Source organism: Nymphalis io, chromosome 18 (genome assembly GCF_905147045.1).
Source record: "Nymphalis io chromosome 18, ilAglIoxx1.1, whole genome shotgun sequence".
In the NCBI taxonomy this organism is placed as follows: domain Eukaryota; kingdom Metazoa; phylum Arthropoda; class Insecta; order Lepidoptera; family Nymphalidae; genus Nymphalis; species Nymphalis io.
The window spans coordinates 3,195,771-3,215,362 of NC_065905.1; the positions used below are offsets into that span (position 1 = coordinate 3,195,771).

The 19,592-nt window shown below is 34.5% G+C and overlaps 2 protein-coding genes across 4 annotated transcripts; one reads left to right on the plus strand and one right to left on the minus strand.

Moving 5' to 3' along the window:
* Positions 1-3,985: 3,985 nt before the first annotated feature.
* Positions 3,986-5,596, plus strand: LOC126775593 (protein unc-119 homolog). Its single transcript, XM_050497636.1, has 3 exons — positions 3,986-4,532; positions 4,729-4,901; positions 5,076-5,596. The coding sequence occupies exons 1-3, from the start codon at positions 4,180-4,182 to the stop codon at positions 5,192-5,194; spliced, it is 645 nt and encodes a 214-aa protein (XP_050353593.1). The 5' UTR covers positions 3,986-4,179; the 3' UTR covers positions 5,195-5,596.
* Positions 5,597-6,373: 777 nt separating this feature from the next.
* LOC126775545 (E3 ubiquitin-protein ligase sina-like) lies at positions 6,374-15,370 on the minus strand. 3 transcript variants are annotated; one of them, XM_050497562.1, is made up of 9 exons: positions 15,097-15,370; positions 14,354-14,503; positions 13,591-13,713; positions 13,254-13,370; positions 11,892-11,972; positions 11,475-11,597; positions 10,735-10,972; positions 9,505-9,646; positions 6,374-9,209 (listed from the first exon to the last, which is right to left on the minus strand). In XM_050497562.1, exons 1-9 carry the CDS (start codon positions 15,132-15,134, stop codon positions 8,764-8,766), a joined length of 1,458 nt encoding a protein of 485 aa, XP_050353519.1. In that variant the 5' UTR covers positions 15,135-15,370; the 3' UTR covers positions 6,374-8,763. The 3 variants fall into 3 exon arrangements, with proteins under 3 accessions (XP_050353519.1, XP_050353521.1, XP_050353520.1); XM_050497564.1 differs by lacking the exon at positions 13,591-13,713; XM_050497563.1 differs by lacking the exon at positions 13,254-13,370.
* Positions 15,371-19,592: the final 4,222 nt, after the last annotated feature.

The following is a 19,592-nucleotide window of genomic DNA, read 5'->3' on the forward strand; positions in this document are numbered from 1 at the left end:
GCTACTGAGAATTTTATGACAGAAAAACCCAATAACTTTTTATTGGCCCGACCTAGGAATTAATATATCAAGCCATTAGACCAACGAGGCAGTCTTTATTAATATATATATAATATTAATTTCACTAATGTGTAAATAACAAGATGGTACATTCAAACATAATGAGAAATTGCACACGTCCCTCCCTCCCGATTTCAACGAAGTCCTAAGCCGAGGTCGGGCCTCACAGGAGGCACCTTTAGGAAGTCCGTCTCTCTTGAGCCCTGTGTGGCTCCCAACATCCGGCTGAGTTTAACTCGCCCATCCCGCCCGGTGACGCTGTAGAGGCCATTAAGGCCAACAGTATTACACAATCAAATCAATCAACAGCCAATCGTTGTCCACTGCTGAACATAGGCCTCTCCCAAGGTGCGCCAAAGCTCCCTGTCCTCCGCCTTCCGCATCCAGTTGGTGCCCGCCACCTTCTTAAGGTCGTCGGTCCACCTGGCTGGAGGGTGCCCTACGCTGCGCTTGCCGATTCGCGGTCTCCACTCTAGGACTCGTCTGCTCCAACGGCCATCGGTCCTACGACATACGTGACCAGCCCACTGCCACTTCAGCCTGCTAATTTTGCAAGCTATGTCGGTGACTCCGGTTCTTTTCCGGATAATCTCATTTCTGATCTTATCCTTCAAAGATACTCCGAGCATAGCTCGCTCCATAGCACGCTGAGCGACTTTGAATTTGTGGACTAGTCCCGCAGTTAGTGTCCACGTTTCGGCACCGTATGTCATGGCAGGTAAGACGCATTGGTTGAAGACTTTCGTCTTCAAACATTGCGGTATAGACGACTTGAGGACTTGACGAAGGTTGCCAAATGCTGCCCATCCCAAGCGAATTCTTCGATCGGCTTCCTTCTCGAAGTTGTTCCTACCGACTTGTATTATCTGTCCTAGGTAGGTATATTCACTAACAACTTCGAGAGGTTTCCCCTCGACGTATATCGGTCCCGGCACGACATGCCTATTGAACATGACCTTGGTCTTGTCCAAGTTCATACCGAGACCGACACACCGGGAAGACTCGCCTAGGCTACGCAGCATTTCGGTGAGTTGTTCCAGCGACTCTGCTATGATGACGATATCGTCGGCAAATCGAAGGTGTGAGATGTACTCGCCGTTTACGTTGACTCCATACCTAGTCCAATCCAGCGTTTTGAAAACGTCTTCCAACGCGTTGGTGAACAGTTTCGGGGATATTACATCCCCCTGTCTCACCCCTCTGCGCAGTTGGATCGCCTTCGTCTTACAGTCCTGGATGTGGACAGTCATTGTAGCGGCGTTGTACAGACATCTCAGTACCTCGATATATCTCCAATCGATATGACATCTCTGCAATGAGTCGAGCACTGCCCAGGTTTCGATGGAGTCGAAGGCTTTCTCGTAGTCCACAAATGCCATACACAGCGGCTGATTGTACTCTTCGGTCTTCTGCACAATCTGCCGAACAGTATGGATGTGGTCCACGGTGCTGTAGCCTGATCGAAAGCCGGCTTGCTCTGGGGGCTGGAACTCGTCAAGTCGTCTGGCGAGACGGTTCGTGACGACTCTTGAGAACAGCTTATACACGTGACTCAGGAGGGAGATTGGTCTGTAGTTTTTCAAGAGGGTTTTATCACCTTTCTTGAAGAACAGTACCACCTCACTCCCGCTCCACGTTTCCGGGGTCTTGCCATGTTGGATGACGGAATTAAAGAGGCTTGCTAGCTCTTTCAGGACCGGAGTCCCGCCTGCCTTAAGCAACTCTGTTGTGATTCCGTCATCTCCCGGAGCTTTGTTGTTTTTAAGCTGTTCTAGAGTAACTAATCTCGCCTTGGTCAACGACCGGGAGCTCCTCGGAGTAATGGCGCATAAGAGGGGCGCGCTGGTCATCAATACTGATTCCCACGGGTTTATCCGATCTTGAAGAGAACAACTGCCCATAAAACCTCTCTACTTCTCCGATAATCTCAGGCCTAGAGGTAACGACCCCACCATTTTCAGTTTTAAGTTTTGTCAGACGCGGCCTCCCAAACTTGCGAGCGAACACTTTCGATCCCCGATTTTGCTCAATCGCAGCCTTGATGGCACGGGTATTGGAGCGTCGGAGATCGCGTCGCGTCAGCGTTTTTATTGTTCGGTTTAAGGCCTTATCTGACAAAAACTATGGTAGTTCTCGTCGTTTTCTCATGAGCTCGAGTGTCTCAGCAGAGAGTTTTGGTGCGTTGTCTCTTCTCTGTGGCGGAAAACACTTGCGGGATGTGTTTTGCAGTATTTTGACCAGCGTGTCGGTTCTCTCATCAATGCTGCTTATGGTTTCCAACGCGGTGAATTGATTTTGAAGTTCCATTTGGAACTTTTCGGAGCCTTGAGCAGCTTGGAGCATGGTAGGTCGGAGAGTAGACCTCATCATTCTCAATCTTTCGGCTTTTAAGTTGATATTTAGAGTGCCTCGAACCAAGCGGTGATCACTTCCGGTATTAAACCTGTTGATCACTGAAACATCTATAAATATGTGCCTTTTATTCGAAATGATGAAGTCTATCTCGTTCCTTGTCACGTTATCGGGGCTTCGCCAGGTCCACCTCCTCTGAGGCTTCTTTTGAAAGAAAGAATTCATCAAAAAAAGCCCCTGCGCTTCGAGAAAGTTTACCAGCATTTGCCCCCTGTGATTTCTGCAGCCCAAGCCGTAAGGTCCGACTTTCGATTCACCGCTATCTTGTACTCCCACTTTAGCATTAAAGTCTCCCATAACAACATTGTAGTGGGCCCTCGAGGTGTCGTTGAGGGCCTTTGCGATGTCCTCGTACATCGCTTCGACCACGTCATCAGAGTATGTCGAAGTTGGCGCATATACCTGTACAACCTTCAGGGAGTACCTGTCGGAAAGTTTTAGGACAAGGTACGCTACCCGATTCGACACACTACTGATTTCCACAATGCTGCTAATGAGATCCTTTTTGACAAGAAAACCGACACCACCCTGGGAGAGGTTATCACCTTCGCGGAAGTAGAGTAAGTTACCGGACTCTAGAGTTATCGTGTCCTCCCCCTGTCTTCGGACTTCAGATAACCCCAGTATATGCCAGTTTATATGACTTAACTCTACTTCTAATTCGGCGAGGTGATGGTCCAGCCTCATCGAGCGTCCATTATACGTTGCCATTTTCAGTCGTTTTATACGGTAGCCTGCCGTGAACCGGTGATTCTTAGCACCCCCTGCCCTGCCGATACCGCGACCGCTACCTTGGTCGGGCCTAGCGGGCTTGCCGGTAACTGGGGGCCTTTTTTTTGGGCGCATCTGCCATTAAGGGAGGGGTTTGCCCATACTCGCCGCGCTGGGCAGGCGTGTTGGCGAGCGCAGTAGGGGGTAAGATGTTTACGGGAGGGGGGACGCTGCTGCCCATCCCCCCTTTTCCCCGTCCCTCAGTCGCGTCTTACGACACCCACGGGATGAGATTGGGGGAGTACTATTCTAAGCCGGTACTCCACGGTAAACGGACGGTAAACGGTATTACACAAACCGAAAAAAAAATAAAAAAAAAATAGAGAAATATTGGGTACTGATTTGAATAATGTATAAGCGAGTAAAACATTTATAATGGATGTGTTTTGGTCGTGTCCCATAATATAATACATTAATAAAATACAATAATGTAGTCTAAAACAGCTATACTCAAACTGCGGGCCGCCGGGCTTTTGTGATTGTGTGCTGGACTCTGCAAAGTATGTGAAACGTCACGAAGTGAGAAAAAAAATATGTTAAAATATAAGTGATAAATGTTTGCGGTCCGCGACACCATGACTAACACGTGGCCCCTGTAAAGAAAAGGTTGAGTATCGCTGGTCTAATTTTTAAAATCTTCTTTTACAGAATAAGAACCGAAGTGATAAATTCGATGTCGAGTTTGTACTTCATAGTGGTTATGTACTCTGTGGTCAAGTTGTGAAGACTTGAAGTCTGAAGAGTGACGTGAGACGTCCTTGCGACTTTCTAGGGAATCGAGTGTTAAATTCAAACAAATGTTAACTATAGGTATCTAAAATACAAAAAAAATATTATAATAAAATGATTTAATGAATTTTTAAAGCTTTTCAAAAGACAACATCTTTTGGGGTAACAATTATATATATTAATTTAAAAAAGTACAATTCATTGAAAATGAGTTTAGTTGGAAAAAAGGGTGAATCAATAACGCTTACAGAAACAAATAGAGATGAAGTAATTCGTAACGATGTTACACCGGAGGATGTTTTACGATTGGATAAAATTACTGACACATATTTATGTAGTCCTGAGGCCAATGTATATGACATAGATTTTACGAGATTTAAAATACGTGATCTTGAAACTGGCACTGTATTATTCGAGATTGCCAAACCACCAACTGATTTTGGTGTTGATAACGAGGGAACGGAAGATGTCCAAGAGGAACCTTTAGATCCAAATGCAGGAAGATTCGTTCGCTACCAATTTACACCGCAGTTTCTAAAACTAAAAACTGTCGGGGCTACGTAAGTGTAATTTTTTTTTATAAAATAACCAGATTGTTCAAGATTTCAATTAATTTTTAAAGGCTGTAGTGACGACTTGCCCATCTGCCTAACTATAAAAGATGTATTTTAAAGTTTTTATTTATAGTATCAATGATTTGATATTTTAAACTTTCTATATTGATACATTTTTATGAATTTATTCTAATTGTTTCAGGGTTGAATTTACTGTAGGTGCTCGTCCTGTGAATCATTTCAGAATGATTGAAAAACATTTTTTCCGAGATACATTATTGAAGACATTCGATTTTGAATTTGGCTTTTGTATTCCATTTTCAAGAAACACTTGTGAACATATTTATGAATTTCCCTCTTTGCCACCTGATTTAGGTAATTTGTTTAAAATATAAGCTGCATTAAAGTAATCACCTTTTTACAATTTTCTTGGCTTGCAAAATAAAATCAAAGCAAAATTCAGTTGAAAAAAGCGTCCCGCGTCTCTTTTTATGTTGCAAATCTTACAATTATTTCGAAATATTTATATATTTTATTTTCTTATTTCAGTGGAAGAGATGATAGCTGCACCATTTGAAACTTGCTCTGACAGTTTCTACTTTGTGGACAATCACCTCGTCATGCATAATAAAGCTGATTATGCCTACAATGGGGGTATAAACAATTAAGAAAACAAATGTAATGTTTCTTGTCACAATTTTATGAAAATTAGCACTAAATCATTTTATTATATTTAAATAGCATCGGAATTACTATTATTTACTTATAAATTTAGTTACAAAAATAGATAGATTTAAAAACACTACTGCTGTAAATGAATTAATTAATTTTTAGACAGTGTTATGGATGATGTAGGATTCTGATACTCCATGCATTCCAATCTATAAATCCATTTAAGAGATGAGGTATAAAGAATCTCACATACACAAACCCTGAAAACATGTAAAAAACAACTGCTCACAGTTACGTAATAAGGATTTTGTTATATTTTACTTATTATTAACAATCAGTGTTTTTGCAAACTACAATAGTTAAGTTTGGTTTTTATTTACAAATTGTTCAACCACATAAGTAATGGATATTTATTGATTTATTTCAATCAATTTTAAATAATTTTATAAATTGCATGATCAAATGTGTTAAAATGTATAACATATATCATATTTTTTTGTAATTTTTGAAAACAAAGAAAATTCATATAGCAAAAGCTACTTAATATTAATATTTGAAACCGTACATTCCACAGCAATATTTATGTAGGTTATGTTTTTTCTATTTTAGTTGGAAAATATGACTGACGTAGAGTTTTCTTTTTTTTTTGAATTAAAAAAAATACTTGACACAAGTACCTCCTACAATAATATTGTGATATTTGAATTGTTTGTTAAAAACACAATTTTAAATATGAAAATTACATATGAGTTCTCTTATCTGACAGCGGATAAATTATATTTTATTTAATTAGGTTGTATTTTGCAAGACAATTTATAAATTTTAAACTTTCTATGGGTATTGTTAGTAATCTAAGCACTGTCTGAGTCACTATCACTTAAGATATTTTTTTGTGTGTAACACTGTTTGGTCACTTAAAGATAAATTTAAGGGTGTAAACACTTTTAATTAGATATGCAATGAATTTAAAAATGTATCTAGTCATTATGTCTAAGTGCTGTGTTATAAATGTATAACAACTTGGTCTAGATGGAAACAATAAATGTGAATTACTACAGGGAAATCGAGATCTGAACGGAATCGGATAAAATTTATAATAATAAAGCAATGAAAAAGGAAAACCAAGTTTAAAATAATGTTTATTTTATAACAATAATAAAAACTTAAGTTTAGGAATACAATTATTTTTATTCATAATCATGTCATGTATGTTATTTACGTAAAATATTCACAAATAACAAATATATATTACTCATTAACATTTTACTTAAATGGAATGTGTTCTCAATAGCATAATGTATTTTAACTGTATAATATGTGATAAAAATGGATTAATGTCGTAAAAATATCACTGCCAGTATGGTATAAATTCCAGCTGAATGGGTAAACAAAAGTGTGGAATTGTATAGGATTATATCGCCTATTCCAACAACACTAGGAGTAAAGACAAGTAAACATTGGTCGAGCTCTTGAATTGTCTATGGTATTCATTATGGATTTGTAAAAAAATGGAGTTTTGAATATAAATATAATATATTACATTGGAAGAAAAATTAAAGTGGACATAAGTAGTCGGGTGGAATAGTGTTGTTTATAAAGATATATTAAAAAAGAATGTTTGTAATGAAAAAAAAAAACAGTACTATTAGCAAATCGCATGTAATATGTAATGTTATTTTAAATCCTCTTTAAGTGAACTTTTTTTTTTGAGGAAATTAATTTCCTTAAAGCGAAATATACTTCTTAATTGATTGGAATAGGGTATATATTATAATATTGTTTTACAAACTTATTAATAAAGGCGGCATGATGTTAGATATAAACACATTGATAATGCCGTCCATCAACATGTTTATAGTTGAGAAAGTGTCCTTGTTTTAAGATATTTTAAATATAAAAAAACGACAATGTGTTCACTAAACAAATATATGAGGGGTGCCGCGAATTTTGACACAAATTAAAAGATTATGTATTAATTGTCTATGCTGGTTAGCAAGGAAATAAAACACTAACATTATATGAAAACAATATGTCAAGTGTTGTCGAAGTGAATAAAATGAAACAAAATTCGCGGCGACAATTATGTTACGATTTAATTTTGTTTATCATTAAGTTCTGTCATTGATAACAAATATCACATTCGATAAAAAAAAAATGTAGATGAATTACACCTGTAGAATTAGATGAAAAAGCTTATATTATTACAAACTGTGAATGTTGAATTAAACTATGATGCATGATCTCTTTTTTTTATTGTTATTACGGTACGGTATTATGTATGGACGTAAAACTTATAAAATAATTATAAAACCAACCATTATCGTTCAAAATATAATTAATAAATACTAAATATAACAAATCGTCTATTATAGTGTAATTGTTGAACAAAATATAAAAACAGTTTGTACTTATTGAAATAAAAACTAACACATAGATGCAACATTTAAGAAGTTAATTTGTATGACAAAAAAGTTCGAAGTTAACATGGCACGGTATGAATATGTAATCGCGAAGGGGCGAATATCATATTGTAAGACGAGTAATATGATTGTCAATATATATAATCAATCAATCAATCAATCAACAGCCAATCGTTGTCCACTGCTGAACATAGGCCTCTCCCAAGGTGCGCCAAAGTTCCCTGTCCTATATATATAAGTATATAGGGAAACAAGGTATGTACATATATTAACAGAAATAGAGAAAGATAGATTAAATCTTGCGCCGACACCAAATAAATAGGTTACGAGCAAGTGAGTGACGATAGTCCAGGGTGGCGCGTGACGTCACCTGTTCGAAACGCTCAATCCAACACAATTATATTTCAACATATTATATAAAACAAATAATGCAAAATTGTTTTTTATTAACTTATCATAATATAAATATTATATTAGCACTTAATTTTTACGGAATTCAGTCAGAATGACTGATTTGTCTTACACATTTAGACACTATAGAAGTTTATTTAAAACGCGATTTTATAAAGTTGTCGATGTCAAACGCCTAATTATTTTTAAAAGCGGTTATGTTTTCATAATAATTATAATATGCTTTAATTATTACAACATTTTAATTTACTTGTTTTTTTAATAATACATGTTAGCGACAATTTAAAGTAAATTAATGAACACATAAAATAACATTAAAAATATCAATACGATTCATACAGTCAATGTATACCAAGGTCACTAATTAAATAAAATAAAGAAAAATGGCAACAAAGATGTATAAGAAACGGCCTTATTGAGAAAGTTTTTTTTTGGAAAAAGAATGGGTGATTAGTGACATAGGTACCCATTTTTTATTTACGTATATATGCTCTATGTTTTAATGCTAAATGTTTTTCCTTAACCACTAAAATCAGCTGATTTGTTGTATCCATACTTATGAATTTATCGCAATAGTATTAAAATACTCGATATGGTAAAACAACAATGTTTCTAACCGACTATAATTTCAACATTAGATGCCTATCTCTTGACGTGCATCTTTTGAATAGATTTAATATAACAAAATGGAAAAATAAATAAAAATCAACAAATAGTTTTCGCTAAAAACCTTATTAAGTATGATACTTATTTTTAGCATTTTGTTTTATGAAAAACTTATAAGCCAAGCAACCTTTATTAAGAAATGTTTTGGCATATTGGGTAGTAACTACCGCACATTTGGCAGTACTAAATATTTCCTTTGCCGATGCAGATTTTGAATAACAAACGTCAACGTACATAAATTTTCTTTGTGGTTTAGATTTATCGTATATAACGAATTCATACGTCCATTTTGAGGCACTAACTTGCGTACCCAGCAGTTGAGCCATCATAGATATAGTGTTATTGTTTTTATTTACTTCGATATAAATTATAAAATTGAAGAAGCCTATTTTAACATGGTAAGCAATCGTTTGATCTTTATTAATATTCTTGAGAGTCATTTCTTTGTTCACGTCGGCCACACAGTTGTCTGGGTGATTGTCCATAAAATGGCTATAAATATTGTTAATGTTGCCTGAAAAATAAATACATCTTTTATGTGAAAACATCTTAACGAACAGTAAACAACGGAAGGGGCTAAGACTTCAAGCGTCAATAAAATTAGATTTCGAGCGTCAGATGACGTCAGCGTAAGATTTGTTATATATACATAACTTTTCGTGAGTACCTTAGCACTAACACATTTTTTCTAATTAGGTCAATTAAAGATTCTATAACATAAAATTGTCAATTGTCTAATTGTACAGTCAAAAATAAAAAATTAAAGACAAAAAGTTTCAATGAATAATATTCCTGTTTTTACGACATACCTTTCCAAGTGCAAGTATGACATATCGATTTAAATGGACACTCCATGTCACTATAAGGACATTCTAGTAAGTGATTGTTCATTTCGTTTATCGTGAACGAAAGGCAGCATCCATCCCTTGCATTGTGACACTTAATTCGTTCCTAAAATATGAAAATACTTGCATTAATATTAACTAGCTACGTCGCTGATCTACATATAGCGTTTATATCGTAGTACATGTAACTCTTGTTTTATGGGGAGCACATAAGTAAAGCTTCCAGTCGGCATGATTCGCTTTCTGACCTTTTGATCTGATCTGATCTTCAACAATCATTGTCGTATTTCAGCAAATTCATAACCCTTCCTCATGAATCTCATCGTCAATTTTTGACAACCGTATGAAATCCTAGGTAGTTTTTGAGTTAATCGCGTACACACAGACAAACCTTCAGTTTACACTCATTGGCTGCGCCACCGACCAACGAGCATTGACCTTACAGTCAAATTACTCAATTGACTATCACATAACCTTCTTTGAAATTGCGTACAAATTAAGCGTTCAAATACTAACGGTATCAAATATTCAAGTTTTCGTAAATAAAGAAGTTGTACCTATACTGTGAAGCATATTCTGAAAGCCGAGATGGCTCAGTTATAAGAACGCGTGCATCTTAACCGACGATCGTGGGTTCAAATCCGGGCAAGCACCACTGAATTTTCATGTGTTTAATTTGTGATTATAATTCATCTCGTGCCGGACGGTGAAGGAAAACATCGTGAGGAAATCTGCATTTCACTGAAATTCTGCCACATATGTATTCCACCAACGCATTGGTGCAGCGTGGTGGAATAAGCTCCAAACCTTCTTCTCAAAAAGGGAGAGGAGGCCTTAGCCTCCTCTCCAAGGTCTAAGGCCCAGCAGTGGGTATTCTAATGGCAAGATATATTCGACTGGTAAACACAAATAAACAACTTAGACTTTGAATTGAAATGACATCATTGGTCGAGATCTAAAATTATCTATGGTACCAATAAATACTTTTTTACACGAGCGTTTTGAATGTTCGAAGTTGATATTGGAACTTTAGGAGATATTAAAGTAGATAAAATAAGTTAATTGGAATAGTTTGTATTATAAATAAAGCGATATTAATCAAAGAACTGTTTTTGTGCATAATATAGCATCACCGTCTACATTTTAAATTGTCTAATTACTTATTATTTCTTAATAAAAGAAAAAAAAACATACCTTAGTAGCAGCAGTAGTTTGTTGGAGTTTTGTATCCGCAAAAGTTGCTTCCAACATAATGTTCCTTAAGTTCGTTATAGGTTTTGAACAACGTCCGCAGTTTTTATTGAGAAATTTGCAAAAGTTGCAGGAGCTGTGACCGTTTTCACATTGGAATATTTGTAAATCGAAGTAATTTTCACATGTCACACAATTTATATTCAATATTGGGATATTCTTCCGTGCATCAGGCGTTGTCCTAAAATTAAATCCAATACGTTTATACAGAATTAGTGAATAATCTAATTTTAAATTAAATACTAAAAACAGATTAGAAAATCCCAGATATAAAAAAAAATTTGCAAAACTTGTGTAAAAGATATTGTAATTATGATCTTGTATATATTAATGCTTTTAAATACCTTTTTTTTATATAATAGGTAGGCGGAAAAAGATGGTGGTAAGTGATCACCACCGCCCATAGATATTGACATATATTGGCGTAAGAAATATAATCATCTCTTACATCGCCAATGCGTTACCAACCTAGGGAACTAAGATGTTATATCCCTTGTGCCTGTTACACTGCTACACTGGCTCACTCTCTCTTCAAACAGGAACACAACAAAACCAAGTACTGCTGTTTTGCGGTAGAACATCTCATGAGTGGGTGGTACCTACTCAGACGAGCTAGCACAAAGCATATAACATCAAGTAAATTCGACATATAAAATTAATAATAAATATTAGTATTACTTTACCTGGATTTCGGTATGGCGCCTGTCTTCGAAATATTTCCACGATTTATATTGTCATATTGAGTTACGACGTTGGATGAAGTTGAAGGGATAGATAAGAGTGGAGAGGGCGAAATCGTTGACGATCTGAAAATATAAAGTAAAAAAAGAAAACTGAACTGAAATAAGTCAGGTGCAGGACCAACAGCTTTACGTACTATCAGGGGGATCGTAAACACTGCAAAATTTTAGACTCCAGGCTGCTACTGGTATCCTAAGAGCTTGTGGTCTGCGCCTTGCTTACCAAAAATCATAACGAACACGGACATTCTTGGTATTATTAATAAATAACAAGAAGGCTGAATAAAATAATACAAATATTCAAAAGTTAAATGTGTTAGCTTAATTTAAGATAAGAAATATATAAATCTTGCTATTTACCTTACGTTATGGGGTACATTTTCAGATGGGGATGAAATGCAAGATGAGGTTGGTGGGGCAGATGAAACTAGAGGGGATAACCTGAAAATATAAAGTATCAACATCCCGTTTTTTAAACTTTAAATGTTTAACTCTTACTAATAAAAGTTGCTTAGCGGAGGTTTAGCATTGTTTGTTTATTAATTTCACATTCGAAAATAGAAGACATGGTTAACAAAACATCCGCTACACAAAGGCCGTTATATAGCAAAAGCTAGGTATCAATATTAATTTGTATAAGCATCTGCTGTGGCCAAACTTTATAATAACAACAGTCGAGAGACGTTGCAAATTTATTTAAGCGCGTCTGCGTCGTAAGTTATTCAAGGTCAAAGGTCACTAAAATCAGTTTTTCTCGATTATCTTGGTTTTTTAAAACTCTTTTATGCTTTGTGTTTGAGATAGAGGGCAATTTTTGTGCCCATTAACCTTAAAAAACCTACGACGCAGACACGAGATTTTATGAGACTTTTACTAAATACAGATATAAAGAGCATCAGACAACAAAAAAAAATCTTGAAAGTCTATTGTTAGAAATATATTTTTGAGTCACAAAACAAAAATAGCTGTCATAAAACAAAAATTGTTGCTTATGCAGTTAATAACATGCGAGATTATTTATATTTTACAAATAAACCTGTATATTTTGTCGAGAGTTTTTGCTTTGCAACAATAAATATAGACAATTTTTTTTGTGAATAATCTTAATAGGGCAATGAATTTTTTTTTTTAATATTTTTAATACCAGTCCCTTGTGAATAGTCTCAAAAACTTAATAAACATGTCTTAGCGAGTATCTATTAATGGCGGGGACCGATAATATAAACAATGTCAGATTTTATATATATTAAAACTGGTGGTAGGGCTTTGTGCAAGCTCGTCTGGATAGGTACCACCCACTCATCAGATATTCTATCGCAACAGCAGTAGTCGGTATTGTTGTGTTCCGGTTTAAAGGGTGAGTGAACCAGCGTAATTACAGGCACAATGAACATAACTTCTTAGTTGGCCCATTACAAGGTTGGTGGCGCATTAACGATGTAAGCGATGGTTAACATTTCTTACAATGCCAATGTCTCTGAGCATTGGTGACTTATCATCAGGTGGCCCATATGCTCGACCGCCTTCCTATTCTATATAAAAAAAAATAAACAAGCTGATTAATTTCAATTTCATATTTACCAGAAAGTTGTTTATCTGACATATATATTATGCGATAACGATAATGGTACACAAACACAAATAATAAGAACGAAAACAACGAAAATATTTATATCATATTTATAACAAAGTTATAATTATGTAACATATTAATGAATTTACCTCAATTTCGGAATAGCGCCCGTATTCGATATATTTCTACCACTGTTAGACGGAGTTGAAAAATGAGATGAAGTTGAAGGGACCAGTACGACCGAAGAACTTGAATATGGTGGTGACCTAAAATATGTAATCTCACACGCTTAAGTATCACTGATTAAAATTATACATTTTTAAATATACAATACTTATATCAATTTATCTTTGACATAATTTAATTTCAGTAAGTTTAAAAAATCCTGTCTTGCCTATTAAAAGCACAGCAAAAATTTTTTCTCACAAACAAACATTTTCATGGGGTAATTTAATAAAAATATTATTAAAGTTAACATTAATTTACCTGCATTTTGGTTTAGTTTCCTTATTTACAATATTTCTGTCATTTATATTTTCAGATAGAGTTGAAACATAAGAAGAAGTTGAAGGTGAAGATGAGACAGTGGGGGATGAGAATGTTGATGACCTAAAAGTATAAAATGCAAAAGCTTAAACACAAAGTTAATGATTCCGCACAGCCCTATATTATTTTTAATGTACTTTTTATAATGAAACTTATTTAAAATCAACATTAGATATATATTTATATATATAAAGAAAACATATTTTAAACACAAATTATATTTATTTATTTATGATTACTTTGCTTTTACATTATTTTCATATAAATGTTTAGATTCTATTTTATTATATATAAAATAAATAGAAACACAGTGTAGAAGTAGCTATGCATGTACATATTTTAATATGCTTATGGTTTGAAACAAATTACTAGATCAATATTTTTAAATATCAAGTTCATCTAATATTAAAAAAAAGAATGCACACATAATAGCATATTGTAGAAAAAATTCCAAAACCTTTTTGTCCTTAAGAGTAGTTGTGTTAATTATATTCCTTAAAATCTTTAGAGCACCAGGATCAACAGATAATGTGATTCTAGAATTTTCGATTATTGCATAGAAGAATGCACCTTAATATACCTTTTATACTAAGGTGCTCATTATATTATGTTATCATTCTTCTGTGTAAATTTAGATATACACTAATTGTGTTAATTAAATGATGAAGCTAATATTTGCATTAAAAATAAATTTATAATTTACCTGTTCTGATTTACAATGATAGATTGGTGAATCATCATTTGAGATTTAATAAACTCCATATATTTAGCATCATATTCTTCCTTTAGTTGTTGCAATTGCAAAGCTTGATCCTTCTCTGCTATTGTCAATACTTTTAAGTCTTTTTTGTGGCTGTGGATGTAATAACTATATGATCAATGGATTTGTGATATAGATACCATCTTTTTTACAAATCCATATAATAAAGACAATTAGAAAAATTAATAGAGCATCATTAATAAATTTCTATACTATTTGTTTAGCTTATATTTATAAAATATTTAACAATTGATTTAAATAAATGTTTCCACAGCAGTAATGTCATTTGAATATAAATTAAAATTGCTTCCACTGATAATGCTGTTTTATTTCCCATAGATTTCAATAAGTATATATTAATTGGCTTAATATGTTCTTAAATATATAGGCTGATCTTTTATTGAATATACTTTTTCGGTTCATTATTATAATGATTTTTATAAATATTAATGATCAAATTTCATGTGCTATTTGTGCAAAATGTCTGATTATTTAAAATATTACACCACTTAACAAATAGAAGAGAGCCTTCTCGTTAGGTCTTAAATAAAAAAATAATAATTATATAAGAAATTTCAGCTGCAGAATCAAGAAAAATCTTAATTACCAAATAAGAAATAAAAAAATTAAATTGTTTTATTGATGTGTATGTATTTTTTTAAATATATTAATAACATTTAAAATACCTGCTCATAGTTTTAGGTTTTGAATTGTCACTCCCCATTTCAAAATTAATAGAAGACCGAACACCGAACGTTACTCGTAAATCGTAAGGTCCAAATATTTGAAATGTAGACAAAATGAAAAATTATACTTTTAATTTTCTTCTATTCCGTCTTTAATCACTTTGCACCACTTCCGATTATTTACTTATATACAATAAAGCAAAATATAAAATCTACAATGAGTTTAGACAATACTATAATATATGAAAGAGCACAGTAAACGTCCAATACCTACATTTTATAAATTACAAATACAATACTATTAAATAATGAAGTATGAACATGACAATAATAATCTTTGTCTATTTCAACAAGACGACAAAATAAAATACTTAACTTCGGGAACTTACCAAGCATAGACAACTTTTTTTTATTGCTCTATGTAAATTGTAAAGCCTATCTAACGTAGACAGAGAAACTAATAGACGCAATGACGATTTCCTTCTCACTTACATAAGAAAGAAAACGAAAATTACGTTACAAATGGCTTAGACAGAGATAGAATTATCAAATCTTTTGTTCATTATCGCGTAACCAGTCTTGGTGTTTGTAGACAACTTGACAGTTGGTGCATTCATTGTGTTTATTGTTAATTTTAATCGGCAGAAGCCGAGATGGCCTAATGGTTGGAACGCGTGAATCTTAACCGATGATCGTGGGTTGAAACCCGGGCAAGCACCACTGAATTTTCATGTGCTTAATTTGTGTTTATAATTCATCTCGTGCTTGACGGTGAAGGAAAACATCGTGAGGAAACCTGCATGTGTCTAATTTCATTGAAATTATGCCACATGTGTATTCTACTAACCCGCATTGGAGCAGCGTGGTGGAATAAGCTCCAAACCTTCTCCTCAAAAGGGAGAGGAGGCCTTAGCCCAGCAGTGGGCCATTAACAGGCCGTTACTGTGTACTTACTACTGTATTGTTAATTTTTGCTAATTTTTATGTTAGAAAACTTATATCATATTGAAGGTATTAAATGGTACATTGTCGTATTATTTCATGTTAAAGCGATAGCAAGGAGAAAATTGCCGGCGTGCGTATTAACGTTTAAGTACGACTATTTTGTCCCTAAATATAGTTTCTCAGTGATGTTTATTTATGCCATAGCATGACGGAACCTTATATTGCATTAAAATCCTGAAGATAATAGGATTTTCCAGTTTTTATCATTCATAACCTATAATTATTTATCATGTAAGTGCTGCCAGCGTCAACTAAAAAGAATGTCCCGATTTCAATCGTCGAGTCGAAAATATCGACTCGTCGACAATGTAAACAAATAAATACGGAGTCCAATAATAACCTAGTGCTTCGTTATACGTAAATATATTATTTTAATTTATTCGTTCTCCTATTTATAATTTCCTAACCAGAATAATATTTAACACTCTTCATGAATTTGTAATATTATTAGATTTCGAGTCAAGACGTTAGCATAGAAATATATGTGGTAACCATTCTTTTTTAATAATTTAATTGATTGTTTTAGATTTCAACATTTGAGGAGTATGTTATTCCAGTACCATAAAAAGATGCTGAATTACTATTGATAACGGAAACAAAAACAAACAATGCAAAGGTTTTTGGGTGTAGTTGGTAAACAAAAAAATATTTTAATTAAAAAAAATGTGTAATAAATATTAAAAAGTAAAATTTAATAACCTCATTTTGTTTTAATTAAATCCTGAAAATTATTTATCTCCCAAAACAGGGAATGCAGTTACTATGGTAACATTATACGCACACATTGACAAACTATCTCTGTCTCAATTAGGCATGAGTAATATCGCTTTGAAGCGATATCGTATCGTATCTAGATATCGGTTTTGAATATCGGATATCGTATCTATATATTTTAATATCTAGATATTGTATCGAGTCTATGGTACTCGGAAATCGAGTCAGTACCAGATGATATCAGATTAATATTAATAAGTATTCGTGTTTATCGCATATATTATGTATTGGTTTATTTTTGTTATTGATAATAACATGGTTAAATATGTTAAGAAATAATCGCAAGACCTCCCCGAACATCGAGCGCTACCAAGAAATACCATACCGTGAGAAATAATCACACCATGCATTCCTTGAAGCTACCACCTGTTGCCAGCGTCGCTGCTTTGTTTCGCAAGACCTTCCGAACATCGAGTGCTACCAAGAATTACCATACCGTGGGGACCATTCAGTGATTCACCGATTTCGTTATAAATATGTAATTCAGACTACAGATCTTCACTTTTTGTTCTGATATCGAACAGACTGTCACGTATTAGAAATTAGAAATAATTAATTGTTAAATTTAATTACTTAAATAAACGTATAAGTTAAATTCGTTCGGTTTCATTCTGCATCCTCAACGGCAGCCCTACGTAATTGGCGCAGTCGGTAGGATGCTCGCGGAACGTTTCGCGTAGAAGATTTCCGTAATCGTGTGAAGCCCCGCCGTAGCTTGTCTAGCTGCTGCATCCAGAGCATCCGAATCTACGAGTAGTGCTGCACCAGAGGTATCCAGACATCGATAACGCAGAGAGACCGAAACATGTTCATGTGAGTACACTAGATTCTTTTTAGTGGTTGCTCAATCCTAGCCTAACTAACCTGTTAATAAAATTTGCCAAGATTTTTCATTTAAGAAAATCGAAGGAACCTAGGATAGTTATTAGTAGTAGGCAAACTTTCGTAGATAATAGAAGAGATATTAGTTTAAGTAGTATAGAAGAACAAACGGAAATGTCTGAGTTAGACACCATTTATAAAGCCTTAAGGTTGGTACCCGAGTTCGACGGGAACCCAAATGTACTTACTAGATTTTTAAAATTATGTGACCAATTGGTAGGACAGTTTTGTAGTGATAGTAGTAGTGAATTAAGTAGGTGTGCTCTTCTCAACGGAATTCTTAACAAAGTAACAGGCTCTGCTGCTCGCTTAATTAATTCTAATGGGATTCCATCCGACTGGCAAGGCATTCGAACTGCTTTAGTGAACAACTTCGCGGACCAACGAGATGAGACCGCTCTATATAACGATTAAGCTATTTTATCGCAAGGTTCTAGCACCGCGCAGGAGTATTATGAGCGTTGCCAGAATCTATACAGTACTATAATGACCTATGTAAACCTGCATGATACCCTCGAGACCACCATTAATGCTAAACGAGATCTTTATCGTAAATTAACGCTTCAAGCGTATTTGCGAGGTTTGAACGATCCCTTAGGATCGCGCATACGTTGCATGCGCCCTGAGACCATCGAAAAGGCATTAGAATTCGTACATGAGGAGATGAATACTATGTACCTACAAAATCGGAACCAAAGATTACCTGACAAAAAATCTATAAATTCTATGTCCATACCAAATCAAACCTAGAACAAGATGTAATAGATGCCATAAAAGAATACGTTACACCGCGTATAAAAACAGGAATCTTAATTAATCCCCCACTTGAAATGTACAAAATTATACCGGTTATACAAAGATATTTCAAAAATTCCGCAATGAACCTAGTTCTTTCCAAATTAGAAGTCGAAAACGTTAAGGATTACCTAAAAGCATCCATTATTCCGTTCTCGATTACGACACTTATATAGTTATGTTAAATAAACTAAAAGGTTTATACAATTCAAATGTAGTGCTAGATATTAATTTTAGGGAATATTTAGATCTATTAAGATTAGGATATTATTATAAAGATAATGATATAATCTTGGTAATTAAGTTTCCAATCATGAATCCCAATAACTACATCCTTTACAAATTGTCCATAGCCCCTAATAGTAATGATAAAATTATAATCCCTACCTATCCATACGTAGCAATTCACGAGAAAGATCTACTGTATATAGAGACAGAATGTCCGAAGTACAGTCACGGTCATCTTTGCGAGGACAACTTAAACCGACACTATGGAGAGCAAACGAGCTGCATTCAACATCTTATACTCCAGCAACATATCCATGAAACCTGTCGGGTTACTCCAGTAATCTTATCTTCTCAAGCCATGGAACAATTGGATGATCGTCACTATGTTCTGAGCTTTCCCAACTTAACGAAAGTTCATTTAACCTGTTCTCAAGATCAATACAAAAACCTTCTCGGAAGCTATCTAGCTGAAATACCTAAAGGGTGTGCTCTACAAACGTCCATCTTCACCATCACTAACCACCATGATCAAGTAAAAGGACAAGTTTTGAAAATGTTGAATATAGAATATAGTAATGAAGATCCATACAAAGCGACAGCGAAGAACATCTTGAAATTGAACAGTATAGATTTGACTCACTTACATTCAACCAATACCAGGATTGCCTCTCAAGAACCAGTGACTTTGGAATTGTCGAACTTAGACACGCTCTATCACACGACTATACCTGTCTACCTACTCATCGGTGCATCAGTACTCACTATTAGCATCGTCCTCATTCGTCGCAAATGTATGCTTTCAAAGAATACTA

Bases quoted from the DNA above. Each gene is read 5' to 3' on its own strand.
- LOC126775593 (XM_050497636.1), top strand. From the start codon at position 4,180: ATGAGTTTAGTTGGAAAAAAGGGTGAATCAATAACGCTTACAGAAACA. The intron at 4,533-4,728 runs GTAAGTGTAATT...TAATTGTTTCAG, and splicing joins CTAAAAACTGTCGGGGCTAC to GGTTGAATTTACTGTAGGTG. The intron at 4,902-5,075 runs GTAATTTGTTTA...TTCTTATTTCAG, and splicing joins CTCTTTGCCACCTGATTTAG to TGGAAGAGATGATAGCTGCA.
- LOC126775545 (XM_050497562.1), bottom strand. From the start codon at position 15,134: ATGGGGAGTGACAATTCAAAACCTAAAACTATGAGCAG. The intron at 11,598-11,891 runs GTAAATAGCAAG...TTATATTTTCAG, and splicing joins AATGTACCCCATAACGTAAG to ATCGTCAACGATTTCGCCCT. The intron at 10,973-11,474 runs GTAAAGTAATAC...ATTTAATTTTAG, and splicing joins GGCGCCATACCGAAATCCAG to GACAACGCCTGATGCACGGA.